At 49.2% G+C, this 24628-nt stretch overlaps 1 protein-coding gene across 1 annotated transcript in view; it reads right to left on the bottom strand.

Moving 5' to 3' along the window:
• LOC119109600 (gastrin/cholecystokinin type B receptor) overlaps positions 1-24628 on the bottom strand; it is a 96990-nt gene that overhangs the window by 12007 nt on the left and 60355 nt on the right. Inside the window, exons 2-3 of the mRNA XM_037233292.1 lie at positions 6248-6369; positions 4058-4181 (exon numbers count right to left, since the gene is read on the bottom strand). Of these exons, the coding sequence (XP_037089187.1) occupies positions 4058-4181; positions 6248-6369 (246 nt within the window). The remainder of the gene's footprint in view (positions 1-4057; positions 4182-6247; positions 6370-24628) is intronic.

The raw sequence follows: 24628 nt of genomic DNA, 5'->3' as shown, positions 1-24628 counted from the left end.
TTTTTTATTGTCATATTAGCAATCAGAGGTCGTCACTTCTGATGATGATCAGATCATGATGATTCTGATGATGACCAAAATTGATCAAAGGTCGACCCGAGGTTGCTACATATGAAGATGCTTCGCAGACAGCCACTTAACATGTGCTACACTTGGATGTATAGCCTCGTGCGACATGACCACCACCATGCGCCTGGTTCTTAAAATGTCTCCCGGGAACCGGCCCCAGGCTCCTCGTTCTGGAAACAAGACCAGTTTAGAATTAAGCCGGAGATCCGGCCACAGCCGGAATCAAGCAATGAATTGTGCTGAGGAAACCAAGAAAAAATAGAATCCCTCTTGACAGTGAGGCAAGAGATCCGCCTTGCAACATGCGCAGTGACGAAGCAAAAGCCAAGGCCCAAGCTAAAATTATTCCAAGAGATCCAGCAAAAACATCGATCCAGCCTGAAATATGTCCAGAGATCCAGCAAGAATCAATATTCTTGCTGGAATTATGCACGCTCTCAGCAAAAAACAGAAACAAAATCCGTCGTAAATTCAGGGAAACCAGCTAAACCCACGTTCTTAGCTGGAATTTGTCACATTCTTCTCTGGAATTATCAGGGACCAGCAGGAATCTCCACGGTGCACTTATTCTTGTGCGTTACACAAGTGGGGGATGCAGACCACATGCAGGCATATTTTAGTCAAGGTGGTATTCCTTCTAGGTCAGACATTTGTTAAATGGTAACCCAGGCTAGGTGTTTACAAACGAACCACTGAGAAGCGGGCACCCGGGTCTGGTGCTTTGTGGGTGAACCAATGGGAACCATACACCAGGATGTATCTGGTGTTGGTGAAGAACCAATAAGAGCCAGAGCCAGGCTCCGGTCTTTGTGAAGAAATCGATGGGAACCAGGGACCAAGACCTGCTGATTGTGAAAATCCAGTGGGACAACGGAACCAGGATTTGATAATTGCGAAGAAATCAATGTTAGCCAGGAACCAGTATTTTATGATCACGAAAGTGCCAGTGGGAAGCAGGAACTAGGGCTCGGTGTTTGCAAATCAGTCAATGCGGTCAAATAGCCAGATGATGATGCTTCTAAAAGAACCATCTGGAGCTAGGATCCGGGTATGGCTTTCATCAGGAGTAGGAGAGCAACCACATTGCAAATCGGGTACATGTCTGACCGTTATCCGTAACGCCACGGTCAGCTGCAGATAGCCACCCGTGACGTCACAGATAGTTACATCCCAGGATAATCCTGCCAATGCTGGACGCACCTCAGGAGAGGGGACCGGCCGGCTGCCTGACCGGGCCCACGCGGCACCCTTGGGTCAGCTGCGCGGCGTGCCGCCACTGCGGGGCCGCGTCCCGCAGTGACGCGGCGCGCCGTCAGCATGCTGCGCCACGCCTCCAAGGCGCTGTTGTCGGCCAGGCGGCGACGGCGGGCCCGGCAGATGTTATGAAAGGCATGATTACTACGGCATGTTTTGGCGAGCCGCGTGCGCCGCGCCACCATTGATCTCACGCCATCTCTGCGGCTGCAGGATTTGGCAGACCATTCCGTTGACTTGACGAGGGATCTGGCGTTCTAAGACCCGGACTCATTCATCTTCCTGGGAACGGAATGCCGAGAGCGACACGTTCCTCCCTCTACGAGTGTTCCAGTGTGGTTGATTGGGGAGGGGGGGGGGAGCTGCTCCAAACGCATGAGGTACTGTTCTCTTATAGCACCCCCAGCGTTTCAGTATAAGGTTGGCATCAGGCCGGGGAGATGGCTGGTGGCGTCGGGGTTGCTAGGGTCGAGGTATTAGGCTGTTGAGAGCCGTCGTCAGTAGGACACTTCAGCGAACAACGCGAAACGCCCGTGTCCGTGACAAATGGTGGTCAACAGCGAGCATGGCCTGCGGATCCCGAAGTGCGGCAGGCAGGTGCGCAGCTGCCCCATCCACACAATCCTGAAGCTGAGCAGTGAGGGAGAGCTGAGCGGTCTCCGACTGACTGAGTGGTTCGTCAGTTTTTTTCATTTTTTCATAAGATATTTTGTCTGACATTAGAAAGAATGGCTTTCAGCTCCTGGTTTTCAGCATTATGTGTTCAGATATACGGAGCTATCGACCTTCAGTGTACTAGCAGGTACTGGTTAAATGACGTTGTTAGTAAGCATTGTTCACATTGGCAGCTTTCGACATTTCAACCTGAGCTTATGCCTACAAGTGACAAGGATTGATTCAGTTAAGCAGCTAATAACACTTGAAAGCTGAGGCACATGAATTTAGGAAATGCTCCAAAATTATGCAGACACTGGTACCAAAAGACATCAAAAATACTAAATTAGCCGAGCTACCACATTACCTGACCCCTGGTACGCGGTTCTACACTAAGGCTTGCACAGACTGCTAAGCCAGAAGGTGGTGATGACCCATACGGAACATTAGATTAGAATATTACTTACCACCAACATCAGGTACCACTAAAATTGTGCGAACCTCACGCACATCTAGGAATTCAGGTTTTTACGTCCGGCTTCCCAAAAACGAATGCTACGCTTTGTTTCTTCGACATAAAATATTCCTGCGCAGAGGTTGCAATATGTCTGAAAGAATACGATAGGTATATAAACTCTAAGATAACCTTTACATGTGAACTCACAGCATTGGCCGAGTTCAGAACACAGTAACAGCTGATCTGAATGAAATTAATTCTTCAGAAACTAATTTTCCACATACGCTCGTCAAAATGCCAGGAATGAGTGTCAATCCGACACTTTTACGTTCAATTTGTGAATACACCAATCGCCATTGAATACGTCAAAACATGTTATGACCCAAGTAGAAAACAAACATTTTGGCAACACGTTCGGATACGCGCCACATCTACTGAGCAACGCCACTAACCATTTAGCGTTGGCGATAGTCATCACTCTGTATCGCCATTTCGGATGAAGTTTTAGCAGTTCTTGCTTCTGTTCAGCTTTAGTATATCAGACACAAATGAGTGGTGCGAATGATCCTTTTGGGGGTGATTTTGATGAGTTGAGTCATTTCCACATCTTTCATACTTTTACAATACATACCTATGTGTACGATTACCATAGATCACTAAAGTAGACCGCGTTGTCCCTACTTTACAATGTTGATAGCGGACTGACTTAAGACTATATCACTGTGTTTTGCAAGAATGCCGACAAATGAAGCATCCCGATTGCAATGAATAATTTCGAGATGCAGAAGTCTGAGCTCACAGCAGTATTTCCGTCCTGCGTTTGCCACATGGAAGCGTGCTCCCGCACCGATGCCGATCGGTCAAATAGTGACTGTATACTCCAGGTCTCAAGCTGTGCTACTTGGTATGTTGTTCAGCTGACGTACTGTCGTAGCACAAATGTTATCGGATCGGCAGTGCTTCTGCTGTCGATTTCCTCTCAGTTTGTAAAGAATATGTGCTCAACACTCAGCGTTAAACCTGCTGGTGGTTCCATTCGTACACGAGGATACTGAAGCTATCACGAAATAAAATACATACCGGAGGCATGAACGAAAATACAGCTTGCGTTTCACAGTTTTCATGATCGGAAAATGTTTAGTTTTTAAAATTGGGTGTGGCGAACAACCGCCATTTTCCAAAATGGTACTACAGTTAACCACATTTTTCACTTGCATCTCAATCGCGTTAGAAGTATACCCGTGCCCATATCCGCCCAGAAAATTTTCCGAATGCTGTACCAGATTCGTGGCATCTGCTGGTTTGGTTTCGGGTGGTTGTAGGAATACTCGGCCCATCACGGCCTCTTAGTTTGCCCGTCGTCGTTCTCAGCGCCGTCTATAGAGACGGTGCCTAAGCTTCGTTCGTGCCTAAACACTACATTATTGCAAAAAATAAAAATATCTGCACTGCTGCATGCCGTCTAATTTTGAGGTCGTGGCAACGGGGCAAAATGATCCATTCCCGAGGTCTGGCACATAAGCATGGCAAGAGTGAGCCTCACAATGACGGTTGACCTTCATGCTTGACCTTGACCTCGTTTGATCTCTTTCAAGACCTCAGATGTCTGTACACGATACTGACCTGAGCCACCAGCATTGGGCAAGCCAGCACGAAAGCGAGCAGCCAGATGGCCAGAATGGTCCGGTGCGCCTGGCTCTTGGTGCAGATGTATTGAGCCTTCATCGGGTGGAGGATCACGTAGTACCTGCGGGGAGAAGGTCAAGTGTAACAGGTCACCAACCACTGCACAGTGCACAGTCAGTGTGCATAGTATCTGAGGGGAGAAGGTCATCTATGACAGGTCACCAACCACAGCACACAGTCAGTGTGCATAGTATCTGAGGGGAGAAGGTCATCTATGACAGGTCACCAACTACTGCACACAGTCAGTGTGCGTGGTATCTGAGCGGAGAAGGCCACCTGTAACAGGTGACCAACCACTGCACACAGTCAGTGTACAATCAATTTCAAACACCGAATAGCTGGCGTATATTCACATTAAATTGCAATCGTAAATATAAAGACAACGTGAATGAAGTGAAATATCACACAACAGTGGTGTCTGTCCTGTTCGCATACCTAAGTTAAAGCCCATTTCCATGCCCTAACTTTGAGTGCGCGTGATTTGTACATCAGACGGCCCTAATTACAAGGCGAAAGATCGTCGTGGGTGACAAATGGCGTCAGGGACGGCACCTAATCCTTTTATTTTAGATGACTTTCGACAAGGAAACAATGTTATTAATGTCTTCCAGGAGCAAAGCGAAGCCATGTTCTGTTTTACAAATATTCTTTAAAGTTGTTCATGGTAAAGAATGATGGCAAACGATGGGAAGGCAAAAGAATCAGCGACAAAACTTTATTTAGTGATGAAAGCCGAATTTTTCAGAAACTTTAAGTCTAATGGGATCTCTGATGACTAGCAAGCAAGAGCTGCTCGATCAACACGATTAATCATAGTTTTTTTGTCTGACGTCATGAGCAGGCGCTAATGTGCTTTCTCAGTCAGTGAGGCCTTTGCTTAAATATCTCTTAATCTGAAGAAATGTTAATCCCTGATTCAGCAGCATTCCAATGCTGGAATGTCATGCATCGTGATATATGGCAGACTGCAAGGCTGCAAAGCTGCTGAAGATACTAAATATTGTTCAGGGGCCTTACAGCCAAACATGTGAGCCCGTTATGTCGAGAGGTCCTCTGATAGCGTCAGCGACGCGGATTGGGTGCCGGCCTGCTCAGAGCTGTCGGAGATAGGTGAAAACCTTAAAATGAGCCTCACTTAGTGCAGCACTCCATCAAGTACCGCTTACTCTGATTTATGGACTTCGTACCTATATGAGAGGTGGACCTGTGTCAATGTCCCATTAGAACAGGATCGGTGGGCAATAGCACTTAAGTGCGTCAGGCAAACACGTCTCATTCACACGTCAGGCAAACACGTCGTCTGATTAAACAACACAGATATTGCGCTTTGATTACCAGCGCTGTAATTTCTCAGGTTAATTTCACGTTCTGAACAGGGAGGCACACTAATCATTACTCACTCGCAAACACTCGCGGCAGTATGCTAAGAAGTCGTGCGTTCATTCTCTATCGAAACCGCCGAAAAGCTGGGGCAGAAATTGCAATGCGCTGGGAGAAAAGATTATCGAATCTTTGTTATATCTTTTCGCACATGAATAAAAAATGCTCGATTTGTCATGTTTTCCTCTGCCATTTGTTTTTTGTCCGTCCCTTTATCTCCGAATCATTCGTGGGGCAGGGTTCTCCGCGACGCCAGGCGAACAATTGAGTCTTAGTAGCACATTTAAGCTTTCTGGGTTTGTTCCTGTCGCACAAAAGCGCCCCCTCCCCCCCCCCCCCCCCCGCCCCCGCCCCGGGTGAGCGGGGCTCTGATTGTTATCGTCAAAGCGGACGGGCCGCTGCAAGACCGCCAGCTAGTTCCGCCCTAGCACGACGCTCAAGGACGAGGGCTGACGTTCAGCTTTGACAGGGTCTTGTCTCCGTGTTTCATCATGATGTCAGCTGTAAATAATTGCCGTCCTGCCGAGTCATTTTTCAAGCGCCGTCTGCTTGCCCGTTATGGGGATTATTGGGACGCTTTGGTACATTAGTGATGACGATGAACAGATACATTTGACATGGGCCAGCGCGGACCGAAACTGGGCCCGATTCAAGCCTTCCGAATCAGGCCCACGCGAAATACCCACCACACCTATCACTCCCATCATCCGGCAGGAAACACATCACATCTCACATGAGAAGACTCACCTCTCCAAACTGATGGCCGTGAGGGTAAGCACCGAGCATATGGCCGTCACTGTCTGGACGTAGTGCACGCCCAGACACAGGAATGCCCCCAGGGTCCACGTGAAGGAGAACAGCTTCGCGATCTGGAACGGCAGCAGCGGTATAAGTGGCATGCTATGGCTTCCGAGAGCGTCTGATTCAGTCCGCTGGCTTCCGCAGCCCAGGCTCAAAACAGCAGCTCAGCTTCCAAATCAGGCTGCCGGTGAGGGTTAACCAGGAATCGTGCATGTATTTCAACTTTTCGGCCGTCAGAAACATAGCTGTGTAGAATCGCGGACTTCCACTTCAGCCAGCTGAAATCTATGGCAGCTTACTGGGTCTGGTAGACTCAAGCAGACTGAGGACTACCCGACGCGGCGTAAGAAGAAGTAAAAATCTCAACAACTCTCAGCGGTCAACCCAGACCTTCGGCAGATTTCGACTCTGAGGCATTAGCAATCCGTCAACAGTTGCGCCTGCCTGGCTGAATAATAACATACACGTGCGCAGCATCAACAAACAAACAACACTGCAAGCTACACATACATCCCAAAAATCGATATTTAGCGGCAAAAAATATAGAGCATTGCAGGAGCATCTGTTTTTAACATGTGTTTGTCGGTTCGAAGCCATGTCATAACCGAACCTTCAAAACCAGATAATAACGGCTGGCACTAAAGTTGTTGGGTTCCTAACCCTAGTGTCCCTGGAGCTAACCAGAGTATTTGGGGGGTTTTCACCGCATGAATTTGCATTACTTCAGAACAAAGTACATTAACATTGGATGAAGGCCTGAACAACGCTTAACATGAGCAACAAAATAACAGTCACACACGTATGCCCACAAGCACCCGCACTAAACAAAAGAATGCCCAAGAGCACGATATCCAATGAGGTTCATAAAAATCACTAACTTCAAAATCGAAGCCACTTTTCTTATCTTGCTGAGGGTCATAGCCTGTGTGACCAGCTTACAGTGGGTCAGTTCAAGTTTCACGTCATTCGAGGTCACGTCGATAACCACTTACAAAAACTGTAGGTGGTTCTCAGCCTCAAACCCTGTTTATGAGCAATGATCCGCGGCCGCATCACCGATTAATAACACCTCGTAAAAGCAAGAGATACTATATGGTGACACGTGGACGCTGAGGCAATGGTTTCATTCACCTATGAACATCCATTAACCCATGCTCTGACAGGAGGCCGGGGGCGATGTAACCCACGGACGCGTTAAACTTTTGTAGTAAAATATCCTTGCCATGTCGTGTGACCTCTCCAAGTTTTCACCAGAGCCTCCGGTGCATGTTTAGCACGTGTTGGGGCACAACTAACTCGCCTCCAGCGTCTGATTTCTGAGTAGCAGCGTCTTGTCAGGAACAACGCACGGCGACCTACGCCCGGAGAGGGCAGCAACAGTCGAATCTGCCGACCCCCGGCCGTGGGACGCGTGTATCGCAGCATCAAGACGCATGTATCGCAGCATCAAGACGCATGTATCGCAGCATCAAGACGCATGTATCGCAGCATCAAGACGCATGTATCGCAGCATCAAGACACATGTATCGCAGCATCAAGACGCATGTATCGCAGCATCAAGACGCATGTATCGTAGCATCAAGATGCGTGTATCGCAGCATCAAGACGCATGTATCGCAGCATCAAGACGCGTGTATCGCAGCATCAAGACGCATGCATCGCAGCATCAAGACGCGTGTATCGCAGCATCAAGACGCGTGTATCGCGGCATCAAAACGCATGCATCGCAACATCAAGGCGCACGTATCGCAGCATCAAGACGCATGCATCGCAGCATCAAGACGCATGTATCGCAGCATCAAGATGCAATGATCGCGGCATCAAAACGCATGCATCGCAACATCAAGATGCATGGATTGCAGCATCAAGACGCATGCGTCGCAACATCACGACGCATGTACCTCAGCATCAAGACGCATGCATCGCAGTATCAAACGCACGACGCACCCATCCCCAAACGCAAGAGGTGCCTCAGCAACCCACATACCGAATGGGTAAACAATCCCCTTGCCTGCACCAAAGTTATCCAATCTACTTTGAAATGAGCTCGGGTGATGGCTTTCAGCTTAAGCTGCTGGCGATGCGCTCCAACATCTCATCACTCCTTGACCTTGAAAACCTCCGCCGCGATGTCCTGTGAGGGACTTTGTCTATCTAATTTGTCCTTAGCCCAGTCTAAATAGGATTATATGTGTTGCCAGCTTTGGTAAGGTTTAAGCCACCGATATTAGAGTGACTGCACACTCACACACACGCACGCACGCACGCACGCACACACACACACTCATATATATATATATATATATATATATATATATATATATATATATGTGTGTGTGTGTGTGTGTGTGTGTGTATATATGTTTATAAGTGATCAAGCATGGTGACGTTACATGTACATGTATTGCAAAAGAACTGAAGAAAACAGGAATAAAAGAAAGAACTGAGCGTTCAGCACATTGCTAAACATTCTCCTCTTGGCGGATGTTAGATTTTCCCGTTTTGAGACGAACAAACAAGCCCATTAACACTTAATTTGTTTTCACTTGTATCTGCAATGCGCCAAGACCCGTATATATATTTCTAGCAGACGTGCTCTTTCTGGGGATGCTAGAGCCCACATTCTTCGCCTTTCATTTATTTTATTCGACTGTGACTATGGTAAAACAGTGCCCGCACTCCGCAGGTCATGGACCTAACAATGAGCTCCCAGGACTCCGCTCATATCCGCCACAGTACCTAGATTACAGCAAAGTGCCGCGATCAGCTGCTGCAAGCTTGTACTATCAACCCATTGTCCACCCGTTTACCATTTCCTAAAATCTTAGGAGTTGGTTTCGCAAGACTTAAGAAAGCGTTCAATGTTTCGTGGCCAGGCGCACAAAGCGGATCCTGGGGCACGTGCCCCCCCCCCCTCTCATTCTGTTTTATATGCATTAACATGTGCGCGACCAGATCTCATCACTGAAAATTAGGACAGACTGGTGAAAGTAGCTTAATGAAAAACACGCCATGCTACTACGTCATGCAGCAAAGTTTGCACGTCCGCCGCGTGAAAAACTTGGTTTTTGGGGCAATGTTGAGTTATGGCAAAGAGTCCTTCCTATTGCGAAATCCTGCGCACGACCCTGTCCGCGGCATTGCTTAAAGCCCCGAACAAGCATTTCTTGAACCATCCGCCCTGCCCTAGTCCGCACAGACGGCGTCCTCTTCACAAAACTGTTGACTAAACCAACCCGCTTCTCAACCTACAGACGTAAGTCATGGCAGCCGTGTTCACCACTTTGATGGAGGAGGAGACGGCAAAGACGTTCAGACACTGCCCGGTCACGATAGTGTTGATTTTCGTGGTACATCGGCATCCAAGTCCGGACGAACGTGTCGGTCACACACAAGCCACATCCTCTTGGTCGCATTCACCAGGGATAGTTCTTGGCCGAGTTTCCAAGAATGGGACATTCAGGCTGTTCTGCTGAGATTATTGGGAACAAGCGGCTAAAAACTGTCCCGACGACGTCGCAAGGGTTTTGATAAAGTTAGGCATGACAAAATTATCAAGAGGGCCCCGCCATGTAATGAATTTAACAGATGCTCAAGCAAACTTGACGTTGACGGGCCGACTGCAGTACCATGGGTTCCGAAACCTTATTCCGGATCACGGATCCTGGTATCCTGGTATCCATCCTGGTATCCTCGACATACGGCGATGAATTAAGCGAGAGATAAAAGGCAGGTTTCGCGCCAACGCAGCGCGAAAGATTGATATTAAGCTTTCTTCGAATCGAGTACAGCGAAGCTGTTTAGCCATGCCCCGTTCCTACAGCTCCAAAGCGCGAAGGAGGACCGCCGCCAGGACATTTCCTAGAGTCTGGCCTCTCGGGCGTTTTGCACATGTCATTGACGTAACCCGTGACCTACTGCATCCGCTATCCGTTCGTTTGCATTATATTGCATCAGCAATAAGCTCCGATCTTCACGAGTGTGGGATTTAAAATTATCTTCATGGTAAACATGGACGGGACTGGAGGTCTGGCTTGAGGAAATGTGCGCTTTGGTTCGCGCGGGGTCGTGTTGGGTCGTGCACACCACGCGCAGTTGTGACACCGACCTGGCTAACGCCGCATTAAGTGCTGAACCAGGACCGCATTCTTGTTCTCGCTGTAGCAAAATAATGCCAGAGCCCTGACACTATCACGCCAGAGACGGAGATGGCACATGCCGCGGCGTGTTGACTATCGGACGAAAGTTGGTCACATGCCAGCGTGTCGTCTGTTCCACGTGCTGGTGTGTTTGGTGACGAGCCAGAGCCAAGTTTGGTTCGTGCTGGGGAGCTGCAGTGACGTCGAGTTGGAAAGCTATTGGGTGGTGGTGCCGCACCAGCTTGGTGTTGGCTGCTATTGCCTGAAATGTCCCACAGTTGAAGATATTGAAGCAAGCATCATATATGATGAAATATGCTCACTTCTAACTATCGGTATACTTCTAAGTGGAAAAGACTGTCATGGACAAACAATTTCTCTATTTAGTCCATGCGCCCCTCCATACGAAATAGTCTGAGTGCATTATCATACCTTGCAGAGCATTGAGTGAGTGTCAGTTGGCAGCAGTTATATTTAAAATCGTCTCACTAACTCAAGATATGGCGACCGAGCATTTCCATTTTTCTTGGCCCTAGTCGTCACATGTCTAGTGAAATGGCAAAATTAAAATGGCGTTATCTTGGCGTCATGGACGTTGGGTGACCTTGAAATAGTCTCCCAAAAAGTCTGCACATATTCGCGGACGTGTAGCTCAGAAACTAGAGGGGTTCAGGTCTTAAGAAGGGCAGGGCTGTGAACTTCACCGAATGATCTTCAACATGGCTATTTCAGTTAAAAAAAAACCCGCAATACAGTTGTGGAACACTCCCTTCAAGGTCTCACCTTTCTGCATTGGCGGTCCGGCCCAGTGCCGTACAAGAGTCACACATAAAAGAGGTAAGGCATTTCGGAGGCGCGCACGACCGTCCAAGCGGATAAGCGCTGCCCCGACAACCCCGACTGCCCCGACAGCCCCGACTGCCCCGATCGCTTCAACTCTGCGTCATATTAGGACTGCGATGCGTTGGGGCAGTGCCGCCGCCGGTTCTATTGAGCACGCTAAGGTCTGACCGGTACGTGCAGGGGATCCCGCGGTGTCAGCCATGTTTGCTGGTTGTGGCCAACCGTTACCAGCCACGTTTGTGGGTTGGTGCCAGCCGCTACCAGTCACGTTTGTGGGTTGTCGCCAGCTATTACCAGCCACGTTTGTGGGTTGTCGCCGGCTATTACCAGCCACGAGTGTGGGTTGTTGTCAATCGCTACTAGTCATGTTTGTGGGTTGCTGCTAGCCGTTGTCTGGGTCTACCATAGGGCGGTGATATCGCGGGGCCGTTTAAAGGCGGCGGCATACCGGGCGGATGTTTTGGCTCTTAAATGTCCGTCATATGTGGGCTCCCAAGCTGTCAATAATTGTGGCAGTGTCGAGCTTTCAACGCCACTCATAAAACATCATCGGCAAATCCGAAAGAGATAGAATGTCAGGGATCACAATCGGCGTTTGCAGGATTGACAAGAGTGGCTAGCGCACGCATATTGACGCGGAGAAGCGGAGAATGTACCATACACCATTTGAAAATGCCAGCCCGGCAGAAAAAAATGTGATAAGAGGTGTTCAATATCATATCTGTTTTCTCAGTTGGATACACGTGATTTACATATTGCATGCTAATGAAATTGCATGAAGGCGATCTTTTCCTTGTCAGTGTTTGGTAGGTACTAAAACTGCATAGAAACATTTATCCATTTTTAAACAAAGCCTATCGTCCATTAACCTACCGTGAAAACGGCTGTTACATGTTTTCACCGTAAGTTCAAGCATCAGAACTTGAAAGCATACTTACTCGTTAACGTAGTACTCGTATATATCATCCTTGGTTAAATGACTTAACTCATTTTCATGCGGACGATATATCGACCATTCCCCCTTGTTGTCTTTGCAACCGCATTCAAGTAAATTAGAACCATAATTTTTACAACTGGAGTGTATTCGCAGAGCGCCAAGAACGCTCTTTTCTGCGTGACGTCACGTAGATTCTTTGCGGGATGTGTTCGCACACGACTATTTCTTCAAGACGGACTGCCACATGGAGGTGATGAGTGATGAGTGTGCGAGCTGACGGTGTAGATCTAAAACAAAATAGGGGAGGGGTTCAGATATCCTTCTCCCTACATGAGCCAGGCTTGACGACTAATGAAAACAATGAAGTCTTACTGGTAAGACATTGGAAGCTTTCATTAGTGAAATGCATACATATACCACACATTAACAAGCAATAACAAGTCTTGAACGGAAGTGATGTCATGCAAACTGATTTGGGGAGCTGCAACGGGAACACATTTATTTTGAAATCCGCCGTTGAGTAGAATGGTGTCATGTATTTTATGGCCGGTGACATCGTGTAAACCAGCAACGATCGTATTATAGAGACCTATATAGGTACGAACACGGCCGGTGTCAAGCGGAGGGGCTTATTTCGGTACCAGGTTTCCACGTCGCTGCAGTGTCTGCGGTAATTGCCTGTCCATCACCACAAAGGCATTTTGCATATAACTGGCCAAACGTGACAGGAGGGGTGGGAGGGGGGGGGGAGTTACGTAACCTAAATAGGCGAGCGCCACACATTCCGTTCTGGCAAATTGCTATGCGCATTGACACGAAATGTTTTCACAGGGGACCGTGAGCTGTAGCGAAACCGACCAGGCCAAGCATTCCTACATCCGTCACTGGCAAACGTAGCCGAACTACGCGTTTTCATCATCTTTCCGGTGTTATTAAGCGGGCTAGCAGTCGTCGTAACCTTGTTGGCATTGAAGTAACAAGACATAACAGCTGGCGCTTTTGGACCCTTCGGGGCATGTCTGAGTCCGCCAAAGCCGCTTCAGAATGTACACAAACAAAACTACATCACCGCTCGGCGGACGAACATGACACAGCTGTTGCTGACTGCCAAGCCCAGTGACGGCAGGAGCAGTTCCGACAGCGCCCTGCGTCCGCCTCTGCTCGAGCTGCCAGGCTGTCGCCGCCACGAGCACATGCCAGTCAGCCAGCACATGTCAGTCAGCTAAGCGTCTGCCCATTAATTCCACTCTCGGTGTGGAGGCCTTGAGCCGTGCTAAATCTTTGTTTCTTCTCAGTCGGTTTTGGTGGACCTTCCACAACACCCCATTAACACTGCCGAGGGGATTATGGCAGTGTTTTTCTGTCACGGGGTTCAAGTTTCGCCGCGTTCCGCTATTCTGTCTAGTTCCTCTACGCATAAAGCATGTTCAATGCAGTTGCAGAAGATATTCAGGACTTGTCTTTGCCTGACAGGAGTCTCGAGGGGTTTCTACCCGACAGCTGCAAGCAGAAACAGACTGCAATACACCACCTTGATGACACTCCACTCTCAAAATCTCAACTCTCTCCCCATCACACTCTGCGGCTACCCGTTCATGCAACAGCTGAAGATAAGATTGCGTAATAACCGCAAATTAGCGTCACGCCCAGATCGGCACAGATCTGGCACGGCGCCGGCGGCCGCAGCGCATCTCATCGAGTCTGGCGATGCGTGGGCATCGGTCACGCCGTGGCGCGCGCACGCGTCACGCGTCGGCCCGGCGGGTATCATTTGGTGCGGCCTGACGGATGGCGGGATGATATTGCGCTGATCGGCGACGGATCACTGCCACCCGGAGCCGCCCACTTTCTGCCACCGCCACCCGGATCCTCCGCCCTGAGCCCGGGTCAGAGCTGCCTCGCGGGGTCAGCAGACGACGCGGCATACATTAAGGCGGCTTCAAAGGGACTTGGTGCGCTCTCATTTTTAGCGCGCTGAAATGTGGTAAAACGGCTCAAAATGCTCTGAGCTATGAAACTATGAGCAGCTGTGAGTAGCTTGGCCGGCTGTTTTTGCATTCGAGTTAGTTTAAACCGCGTGGGCTGTTTATGACGCGTCGCAACAACATGGATAGGTTTCTGATAAAAGAAGTGGTGTTCAATCCACGGAGGCCTAGCCATCAATGCATCCATGTCGCAAAAGATCTTAAATAAAGATCCCGCGATCATCAGTTCTGCCGCTCCCTTCAGCGTTGAGCTCTAGCTGCGGCGCGGGCTGTGCATGCTGGACCCCCTTCCTACCATCCTAAACCCGGACGATGAACCTTCCTCCCTACTATCCCCAACCCGGACGATGGACCTCTCTCCCTACCATCCCCACCCCGGACGATGGAACTCTCTCCCTACCATCCCCACCCTGGACGATGGACCTCTCTCCCTGCCATCCCCACCCCGGACGATGGACCTCTCTCCCTACCATCCCCACCCCGGACGATGGACCTCTCTCCCTGCCATCCCCACCTCGGACGATGGATCTCTCTCCCTACCATCCCCACCCCGGACGATGGGCCTCTCTCCCTACCATCCCCACCCCGGACGGTGGACCTCTCTTCCTGCCATCCCCACCCCGGACGATGGACCTCTCTCCCTACCATCTCCACCCCGGACGATGGGCCTCTCTCCCTGCCATCCCCACCCCGGACGATGGACCTCTCTCCCTACCATCTCCACCCCGGACGATGGACCTCTCTCCCTACCATCCCTACCCCGGACGGTGGACCTCTCTTCCTGCCATCCCCACCCCGGACGATGGACCTCTCTCCCTACCATCGCCACCCCGGACGATGGACCTCTCTCCCTACCATCCCCACCCCGGACGGTGGACCTCTCTTCCTGCCATCCCCACCCCGGACGATGGACCTCTCTCCCTGCCATCCCCACCCCGGACGATGGACCTCTCTCCCTACCATCCCCATCCCGGACGATGGACCTCTCTCCCTACCATCCCCGCCCCGGACGACACAGCACCGGTCCCTGGTGACCGGGCGACAGGACGTGCGGCTGTCGCCCGGCCGCAGTCGCAGGGGAGCGCCGTCGGCTCTCATGCGTGCAGCCTGCGGCGCCGCGTCTCCCCCGCGGCAGCCGGCCGCGTCACCGGCCGGCGGCCGGTTGCGTCATCGCGGTTGGGGGCGCTGCCGCTGGCGCGAGCGTCGCGCTGGCGTCCCGTGACCGGACTCGGCGGCCGGGCGCGGGTTAGTCCGCGTGTGCGTGACCCGACCGTCAGTGAGCACAAAAGCAACGGAAGCAACACTCACATTTGGCACATAAATCGTCTTGCACTACTACGCAGAGGAAATGTGTGTTTGTTTAAAACTTTCAAGATTAAGCATCGTTGCGCCGGAAAGCTATTGTGGCTTGCCAACATATGGACAATCGTACCGCTTTTTAGGCAAGACACAGTGGCATGCATCTTGAACCAGTAAATGGCTTGGCGATGAAAGAAATGAACGCACATCCTGCACTGCAGTAAACCTCTAAACCTGAACGACCGGTGCAAGCCACAGAAGGAGGGCAGTCCATTCAACCCCGACTGTGAGCTGCTGGGAGCTGCGTTTATCCCGTGAGGAATTTCCTAGTGTAAATAATGACTCCATGTAACGGAAGAACGTCATCTCATGTCAAGAACTCTAAATATTTCGTCACTCTCCTGGATGGTCTGCCCATTTCAATGGCGATCAAGGCCGTCAGTTTTGGCGTGGTGAGACTGTTTACAGATGTACCGATCGACGAAGCGCTGCGATCTGAAATCAGCTGAGAACGGTGGCAGTCTGCACGATGGTCTCCTATTTAACAGTGGTGTTGTCGTAACGTTATGCACCCAGGCCGCTTCGCTCTGATGTGGCCATTACATTCATGGACATAATGACGGAAGGAGATAGGGTCACCTCTTTTAGCTGTCGTCTCGAACAACAACATTGAACACTTCCGAAAAACTGGCTTTTAAAGGTGCACTAAAACCATCATCGATGTGGCTGATATACGTCGTCGTCCACTGTTTAACGTTTACCGTAAGGCACCAAGACGACAACACTTGGCAGTCCTTCGGCTTCCTCTCCCCGTCATCCCAGCAGTTTGAGAACCTCCACGGAGCTCACCAAAGAAGATGGAAAATACCTATATTCCCTCCTAGATGTCCAACAGGGACCTGATGCCCCTAGACATTCCGGTACCAACAGAGACAGGTTACCAAACACCAGCACAAAAAGTCGACCACCGGATGGGTCCTGGATTACCAAAGGCAGCATGCGCAGATCCTCAACGATGACATTGCATTTTTCTTATTTTCAAACAGTGCGATTCATCGTACGGTGTCTGAGAAAAGCAGCAAAAATCAGAAAAGGTTAAGGAGACGGGTGACCAGCGTCGCTGCCCTACAGGAAATGACTAACGGAAAAGTTGAAACAGATGCGTGGGATTTTTATGTTCCGCAGGGCACTAACGAGCACGACAAACCTTGAGACAAGCCTTGGCGAATGGAGCCATCTAAAGCGACCGATCTAACCCAAAACGGCTTGACAAATCCCCTGCAGCTGTTGCCAAGCTAACCAAGGTGAAATCAGAAATCACACTAAAGATTTTCACTTGGAGCCCAGTCCGAAGGTTACTTTCGGTCATGGTGGAATTCACAGCAATACTCGGGAATGTCGAACTCCGGAGGGCATTACGATTTTGCGCCTTTTACGTCAATAACGCGGATAAGACTGGACTATATTTAACCGAACTAATGGCATGTGTGTGCCTCAAAATTTCATGACTGGATTATTTATATATATATATATATATATATATATATATATATATATATATATATATATATATGTATATACATATGTGTGTGTGCTTTTTATGATATATGTATATATATATATATATATATATATATATATATATACATATCAGTTTACATAACGTGAACGGATGGGGGGAGGATGATGCGACCTTTGTTAACCAACGGGAGTTGTTCCGTACACCGAAACCTGACCATTCACTCCACGTGCTTTCAAGCTGTGCTTCAAGCCGCGTGCTTTCAAGACGCCTGGGGCGTGTGCCGATGCTGTTGCTTCGTGCATGACGTTTTTCGTCACTGTTGCTGACATTTCCCTGTACATTTCAACGTATTCTCCAGAATATTGCAGCATTACCACGTCTGTGGCCAACCAGCTGGGCTACGAGCACGGTGGCTATTGGGTGCTAAGACGTCGCTTTAATGCAGGTTCTCTCCCGTTGTAGCTCACTATTTGCGCTTCATAACGGCTCTTCGGGCACGACACGAACTATGAATTTTAGCTGGGTGCTTTTTTTCCACCCAGTTGTTCTCGTCGTCATAGCTTTGTAAGCATCTACTGGAGGGCGCAAGTCGTTTGGGCTTTTCCATAAACGTGCTGACTGAGCCGTCTCTACGCCGTGTTTTTGACAGCCTTTCAAAAATGCACAAATTGTCTGCCGTCACTGTCCGTAAGCACCAACACATCGTGCGCCACCATTTGTACGCACTCACGTTGGCCACGCTTGCTAGGACCGTGACGAAAAGCCGCCACAGTGTTTACAGGGGCTATTGGATTCTCCAGTACTCCCAGGGCATCGCAGCTCTACATAACTTGTTTGCCGTTTATAGTCCAAGGAAAGGTTTCCTTCAGCCTATTTCTACCTTGAGTTATTTTCAAACTATTCATCTTTGCCACAATAATCATTTTCTACGTTGGAAATTCGGCAGACATCTTTTTTATTCCATAAATATCGTCCAGTGGAGTACTGAGTGCCGTTAACAGACGATGATTTTATGTCATCCCAGGTATGTTCTTTTGACAACCCTAGAAATTTGTGATAACGATACATATAATTGGTGCGGAGTGATGACCCCAACGCTTCAAACCACATTTTTTTGCTACGTCCTCAATAAAGTCTCCAAATTTTGAACAAGTTTTTGTTTGCGTAGTTTGTGGTTGATTGGCCCTGTTCGGTAGTAAATGTTCACTTCTGTTCAAGACTGTTTCGTTCTAAATTACGTAAGTTGTTCGGTGCATTAGCGAGGAACATTAGTCACATAGATAAGACAGTGTCATTAGCCCTATTCCTTGAAAAAACGGGAGATTAGAGATATAGTTTCTTTGATATTTCGGTAACATGCCTTTCTCGAAACAATAGCAGAAGCGCACAATAGCACTTCTGCTGCGCACAAAAGTGCACAATAACACTTCTGCTATTGCTTCGAGTAGGGCATATTGCTGAAATATCAACCTAATTATATCCCTATTCTCCTGTTTTTCCGACGAGTAAGACTAATAACACTGTCTTATCTGTTCCGTTCCTTTCTGTATACGACGTTTTCTCCGTTCATCCTGCCTTTTTGTTTCCGGAAGAGATCTGTTGTAATATTGTTCGGCTCAAAATAATAGGAAATCAAAGAAGGCATTTTCAATTTCTTAGCGAGAAATGCGAGTTACTCCCGGAGAACCGCAGTAAACCAGATAATATAAGGTCAAGTAAAACTGACAATTTTGTTCCGACGCACAACAAAGGTCAAACGGCTCTCCCAAAGCAGAACTTACAAAACAGTGTTGACGCTCCGTGATTCTCTTTATAAGATGTCTGTAAGATTTTCTATGAGATCTCATCCTGACATATATATATATATATATATATATATATATATATATATATATATCTCTCTCTCTCTCTCTCTCTCTCTCTCTCTCCTCTCTCTCTCCTCCTCTCTCTATCTCTCTCTCTCTCTCTCTCTCTCTCTCTCTCTCTCTCTCTCTCTCTCTCTCTCTCTCTCTCTCTCTCTCTCTCTCTCTCTCTCTCTCTCTCTCTCTCTCTCTCTCTCTCTCTCTTTCTGACGACCTACCGCAGCCTGCTTTAATCACAAAAACATTGCACCTCACGTTGAGTTCGTACCAGCTACGATGTCTTTAAAGTGGCAGCCAACTAAGCTTGCCTTTTGAAATTGTTTACCTGTCTGCTAAAACTGTTATCAATACTGGTCTTGTCAATACTGGTCTTGTATCAATCACTATCAACTCTCCAAGGTAGCCAGACATATATCTTAAGAAAATAAAAGCTTTACCCCACGGGTCTGTTGCGGCGTTCGCATGAGCTACGCCAAAAGATCACAATTGATACATTTTTCAACCACTCAAAGTCGCACATTTTGCTCGACGGCTTGTGACTCAGTAGCGATCATCGCCCCATGAGTGGACGGCGTAATGTCGCCTCCCCGGGGCCCGCACGCCCCCGCGGTGAGGCTCTGCGGCGCGTCATGATGAGCGTCGGCTGGTGTCAACGAGACGACACCAGCTGCTGCCCGTGCTGACAGAGGGAGGTGCCGCTGAAAGGACTCTGAACACACACCTTGACCTTTGAGTCGACAAAGCCAAACGCCTTTCTGCTTCCGGCGTGTAGACCCGCGCTACTTAGGCATGCGCGTGGTGGTGGGGTGCAATGCAGGACGAATTGTCACCATCAAAGCATGATGGCCGACCCTGCCAATATTTGTTCCACAGCAACATCATGTTGGCACTGCGGTGAAAACCTTATAAACAAAACGCGAGCTTTAATTTACGAGTGTTGCAGACGCCCATTGGACGCCCCCGCCCCGTCCCCGGGTTTCCGCTGGCGCACAGACCCGCGCTCAGGGACTCAGTGTCATCGGCGTTGTTCTCCCGATCTTGCGACCGAGAGCTTGAGAACCTTGTTTATCTCGATATCCGCAGATATGGTTGGCTAGTGCCCTACCAGACAAAGTCACGGCACACTGGCTACTGCTACATGCAAAACCGTGTTGGACTGATTGCTGCGTCAGACAAAACCGTGCACGGACGATAAATGCGCTATAACAGCGATTGACAAGACCTTGACAAAGACTTGGCAGGCCAGCTACTGCGCCAGACAGATCCACTATGAGAGAGGCGGCTGCTCAAGCTGATCTTACGCTCAGCTCAGCTCGACTTACGACGCAGCAGCGTAGGACTGCGGCCACATTTGGTCACTGATTTTGCGGCAATCTACTTTGTCTACATGCGATGTACGATACGATCTAAGTCTGGAGGTGCCGGTCATTATGTTCATTTTCTTGCTTCATAGAAGCTCGACTTATGCGCCAAATTCGTCAGTGCATAATGGCGTGTTTATCTGCGTAGCTGGACGCGTCTGAACCTTGGCTCGATATTCGGCCGTGACCAGATCTCATGGCTAGGTTATCAGGAATCAATGGTCAAGTTGTAGCCAATGTTTTTGCATGAGGATTGCACGCTGAATTATGTGCACGTGTGGCGACACCACTGGTCAGCTCCTTCAATGGCACGCACCTCTTGTAAAACGTGAACGAACAGCATCAGCTGGCGTACCTCGGGACCTTGCGTCACCAGTGCACCTCCAGTCGTGATTAACGCCAATTACTGAGCTCTGACAGTGCGACGATGGGCTAAGTGTTTGGGGTCAATCAGTGGGACCTTGCTCTGGGTGAGTGAAATTAGCTTAGCTAAGTTGGACTGAAATCGGGGTGGAGTTAATTTCAAAAAGGTGAGGTGAGGTGAGATATTTTTAGACAGTGCAGGGCACAACTGCTGCAAAATTAATCTGCCATATTGAGAAGATAAGATGCCAAATTCCATGACAATCACGAATGGCGTTGATGGGCCTTTGAAGCTTCAACGAACCCGCGTTGGCAGGTCCCGGCGTCGCAGTCTCCGCGGTTCCGCATACGGTGTCGTTTGCGGCCGCAAGCCGCGAACACCAAATGTTGCGCCGCGGCGGAGGTGGATCGGGCACATGCTGAGGATGATGGCGCTCCCGGGTCAGGCCAAAATGAATTGGCTTACGTCCATGAACCGATTGTCAGTGGCATACGTACGTTGCTTTGTTGCAACAATGGCCGAAATGAATTGGTTGATGTCCACGAACCGATTGTCAGTGGAATGCGAACGATCGTCTGTTGTAACCATGTATGAGGACAAGCAAATCCAGGACACCCATACACAAGTAAATGAACGGGAAAGAATGAAGCGGGTTCGAGAAAAATATATTGACACATGAAAAAAGTGAATAGGCGTAAAAGTGAATGCGCTCCCTGTGGTAGTCCCGCGGCTACAAAATATATAATGTGCACCACACACGCTACGAAATATCAGAAATGCCTCGCACTCACATGCCACGGTCCTACGTATTGACATCTACCTACCGCCTGGAGCGTGCAGCAGCCAGCAACCTTCTACCTGCAGCGTGCACTTGATGCGGACTGGGGGGGGGGGGGGGGGCGGGGCGGACACGGGATGGGAGGGGGGGGGGCGGTGGGGGCTGTGTCAGGGAAGTAGTCTTGACCATCGCTCGACATGCTCGAAGGACAACATCTGTTTTTGCAATTGCTTTCTTTCTCGTCAACTGTCCGCCAGCCGCGAAGTCAAGAGAACCTGCCTTTTCCTTCCCCGGATCCCATGCCAATCATGGCACCTGAATAAGTTGCCACGATTGAAGACATTCATGGCTCACATACGATGGTAAGGAAAACATGCTGAGGTTCTCGCGTCTGACATATACGAGATTGACACACTTTCACGCACTCGACAAGTGACATGGAAGTCTTGACAGGTCTCGCGGCCGGTCTCACGCGCACTCGATTTTCGAATGGGGCAGGTCACGTGACAAGAGTGGTTCCGTGATGGCGGCGCCATCACGGGACCAACAAGGAAGAGCTTAGCAGCCGCAGCGGGCGGTGAGGTTGCTGCCGGCCTGAATCTTATCGACCACCCTCCCCCCCCCCCCCCCCCGGCACTCGCCCAGCTGCGTCTTGACATATCACTGCTAGCACATTCCCCGAGGGGCGAAATGCGCACATCCCTCGCTCGGTTGCCTCCTCCATCTCCTGGACTTCCCCTGATTACGTTTCGAGCCGATGCCTGAATGAAGAGAGGCGGATATTCCATCAGATATGGTGTCAGGTCGGGATTCACTCTGGAATCGAATTGGTCCGTACTCCTGCACGAACGTGGCCGCACTGACCAGGGAAGGGTTGTACATGACTCTGCATTGGTCGTACTCGTGTAACGCACGCCCTCGCGACGTCCACGACCGGCCGCACACACGTAGATGTCTGAGCTGCTGTGTTTTTAATTATTCCACGAAAACCAGCGTTCTCGTTCATTGGTGACAATCGGTACACGAGCGTCGATGGTACCTGAGGCCTCGTACCGGTGTGGCTCGCGTCGGATGTACTCATCCCGAGGTGCAACGCCAGTAAACAGTTCTCTGCGACGATTCTCACCGGCGTCAGTAGCATAGGACACACCCGAGTCCTTGCTTGTCACCGCAATCATCTGCATAGGTGCGGCGCTAGACGATTATGCCATGGCTGTGGTGTATGAAGTATATACCATGTTGTATATTGAAATCACGCCATGACCCTCTGAATGCTAAGCAAGATTATTAGTGATGCCATTCGTTTTTCAGTGACTGATCGCTTGCATAGCACAACGCTCCTGAGACATTCACCAGTGTTCTGTGGCTTTTGAATGTCCATGCACGACTATTTAGTGCATGTTGCATGCATCAACTACTCGCAAGGATTATGCACGTAACTACCCGTAGGTGATATCTAACCGAACGGGCAGTCAGTTACAGTGAAGGCAAAAAACGCGCTGATAAAAAGTCGCTCCTCTGGATTTCATGTTCGACCTGCGCTTGCAAGTACTTTTGGCAAGCGGGATCATTCGCTCCCACAAGCAAACTTTTTAAAATGGTTGCGCTACGAACACTACCTCTCACCCCACAGAGTTTTTCACCTTCGCTCTACCAGGAGGGACTCAAAGTCACCTCCATTAAGAGCCTTTAAAAGTCAGAAAGCTAGAGCCACATTGGAAATGACATTGGAAATCACTCGTCAAACTGCATCAACTAGATGTATCTGGCTATTGGTAAATGTGACCAGCACAGATCAAACCAAGTAAGATGTGTAAGTTAACACCTCATAGAGCCCCGATTATCTCAAAAGAAGCGTGCTACAATGCGCAAGACGTGTTAAATAGGTCTTGGAGCAGTTTATAGAATGCTCACTCGTGGACGCCGACACCTGCGACCTGTGATGTGTCATATGAGGTCAGGTAGGTGACGACGATTGTTGTAATGGCCTCTCCAGTTGTATCAAGATTTAAACACGCCATATTAATCGTAGAATATAGTCATGGAAAACATCTCGAAAGCTGTAGATATGTGCAGTTAAGGTTTTAATCATATGATCTTGAAGCGGTCAGATATATTCACGACAGCCAAAAGTTGATCTGATATCACCTTGGATAATCTCGTCTTGAAAAGGGCACTAGACAATTAGAGACATTCACTTAAAGTGTTGGAGGTGAGTGTTGAAGTCTCTTTGAGGCGCGTGTCTTGCATGAAACAGCCATTGTGTCTTGCCTTTGGGCAAAATCGTACCGCTGTTACCTTGTGCAAAAGATCATAGATCATGACCCGTCAAGCTCAGAAGCCTCAAATTGCTAAATAAGTGTAAACATGAAGTTAAATAAAACCCTCGAAATTTCAGCACCGCGCTCCAAACGGTTCAAAAGCTGTTCCAAAAAAAGCATTCAGGGTACGGGAGGCTCCACCATAGGGCAAAGGCCAGTACAGCGGTGTTTCAAATTGTACACAGGTTATCTTGCTATGCCAAATTCTTTCATGCTGGTCCAAATTGTCACAATAAGTAATGGGTTACGTAAGCAGCAAAAGCGTGCGGTTCGGTTTGCTACAATCAATATCTGTGCTGCAATATTCGCACTTTTTGCAGTTTATTGAAAACACTTCAAATATATGTATATCTCGATTAAAGCTGTCAAACTGACGTAGACTAAAGCCAGCGATATTGAAGCAACATAGTTTGTAAAGTTCTGCACGAATAACTTACCAGTGCAGCACCCTTGCCCACTTGGCGCAGGAAAGGAGCATGCCAACGCATAAATAACATCCATTGTCGTGTGGGTTCCCATAGGCGAAAACATCGATACCGAGCAGGGTCGCGTCGATTCCGATAAATAACCGACGAGGGTTAACCTGCGGGGGTTTAACCAGATAACAACCCTTCTCGCTTTGTATTTTGCACATGCACTGTCGTATGGATCCCATACAGATGGCACTTAATACCTCCACCGTGTTAAAATACAAGCCTTCCACCACGAACACTCGCGTGCAGCACAAACATGTGCTCGACCAGCCGGTCTCCAGGCCGTGGTCGCCATGGGCCCGGGGTGCCACCAGAGTTTGGCGTCTGAAGTGTGACTGGCATCCAGGCGCTTGAGGAGGGGGGGGGGGCACCAATGATGGAACAACTGCCGACGAAAGGGAGGGGGGGGGGGGGGGGGGTAGCACGAAAGAAATCGGGAAGAG

Source organism: Pollicipes pollicipes, unplaced genomic scaffold (genome assembly GCF_011947565.3).
Source record: "Pollicipes pollicipes isolate AB1234 unplaced genomic scaffold, Ppol_2.1 Scaffold_7231;HRSCAF=8579_pilon_pilon_pilon, whole genome shotgun sequence".
Classification (NCBI taxonomy): domain Eukaryota; kingdom Metazoa; phylum Arthropoda; class Thecostraca; order Pollicipedomorpha; family Pollicipedidae; genus Pollicipes; species Pollicipes pollicipes.
Note: the sequence above shows the minus strand (reverse complement) of the source record. Positions and strands in the feature narration are given on the sequence as shown.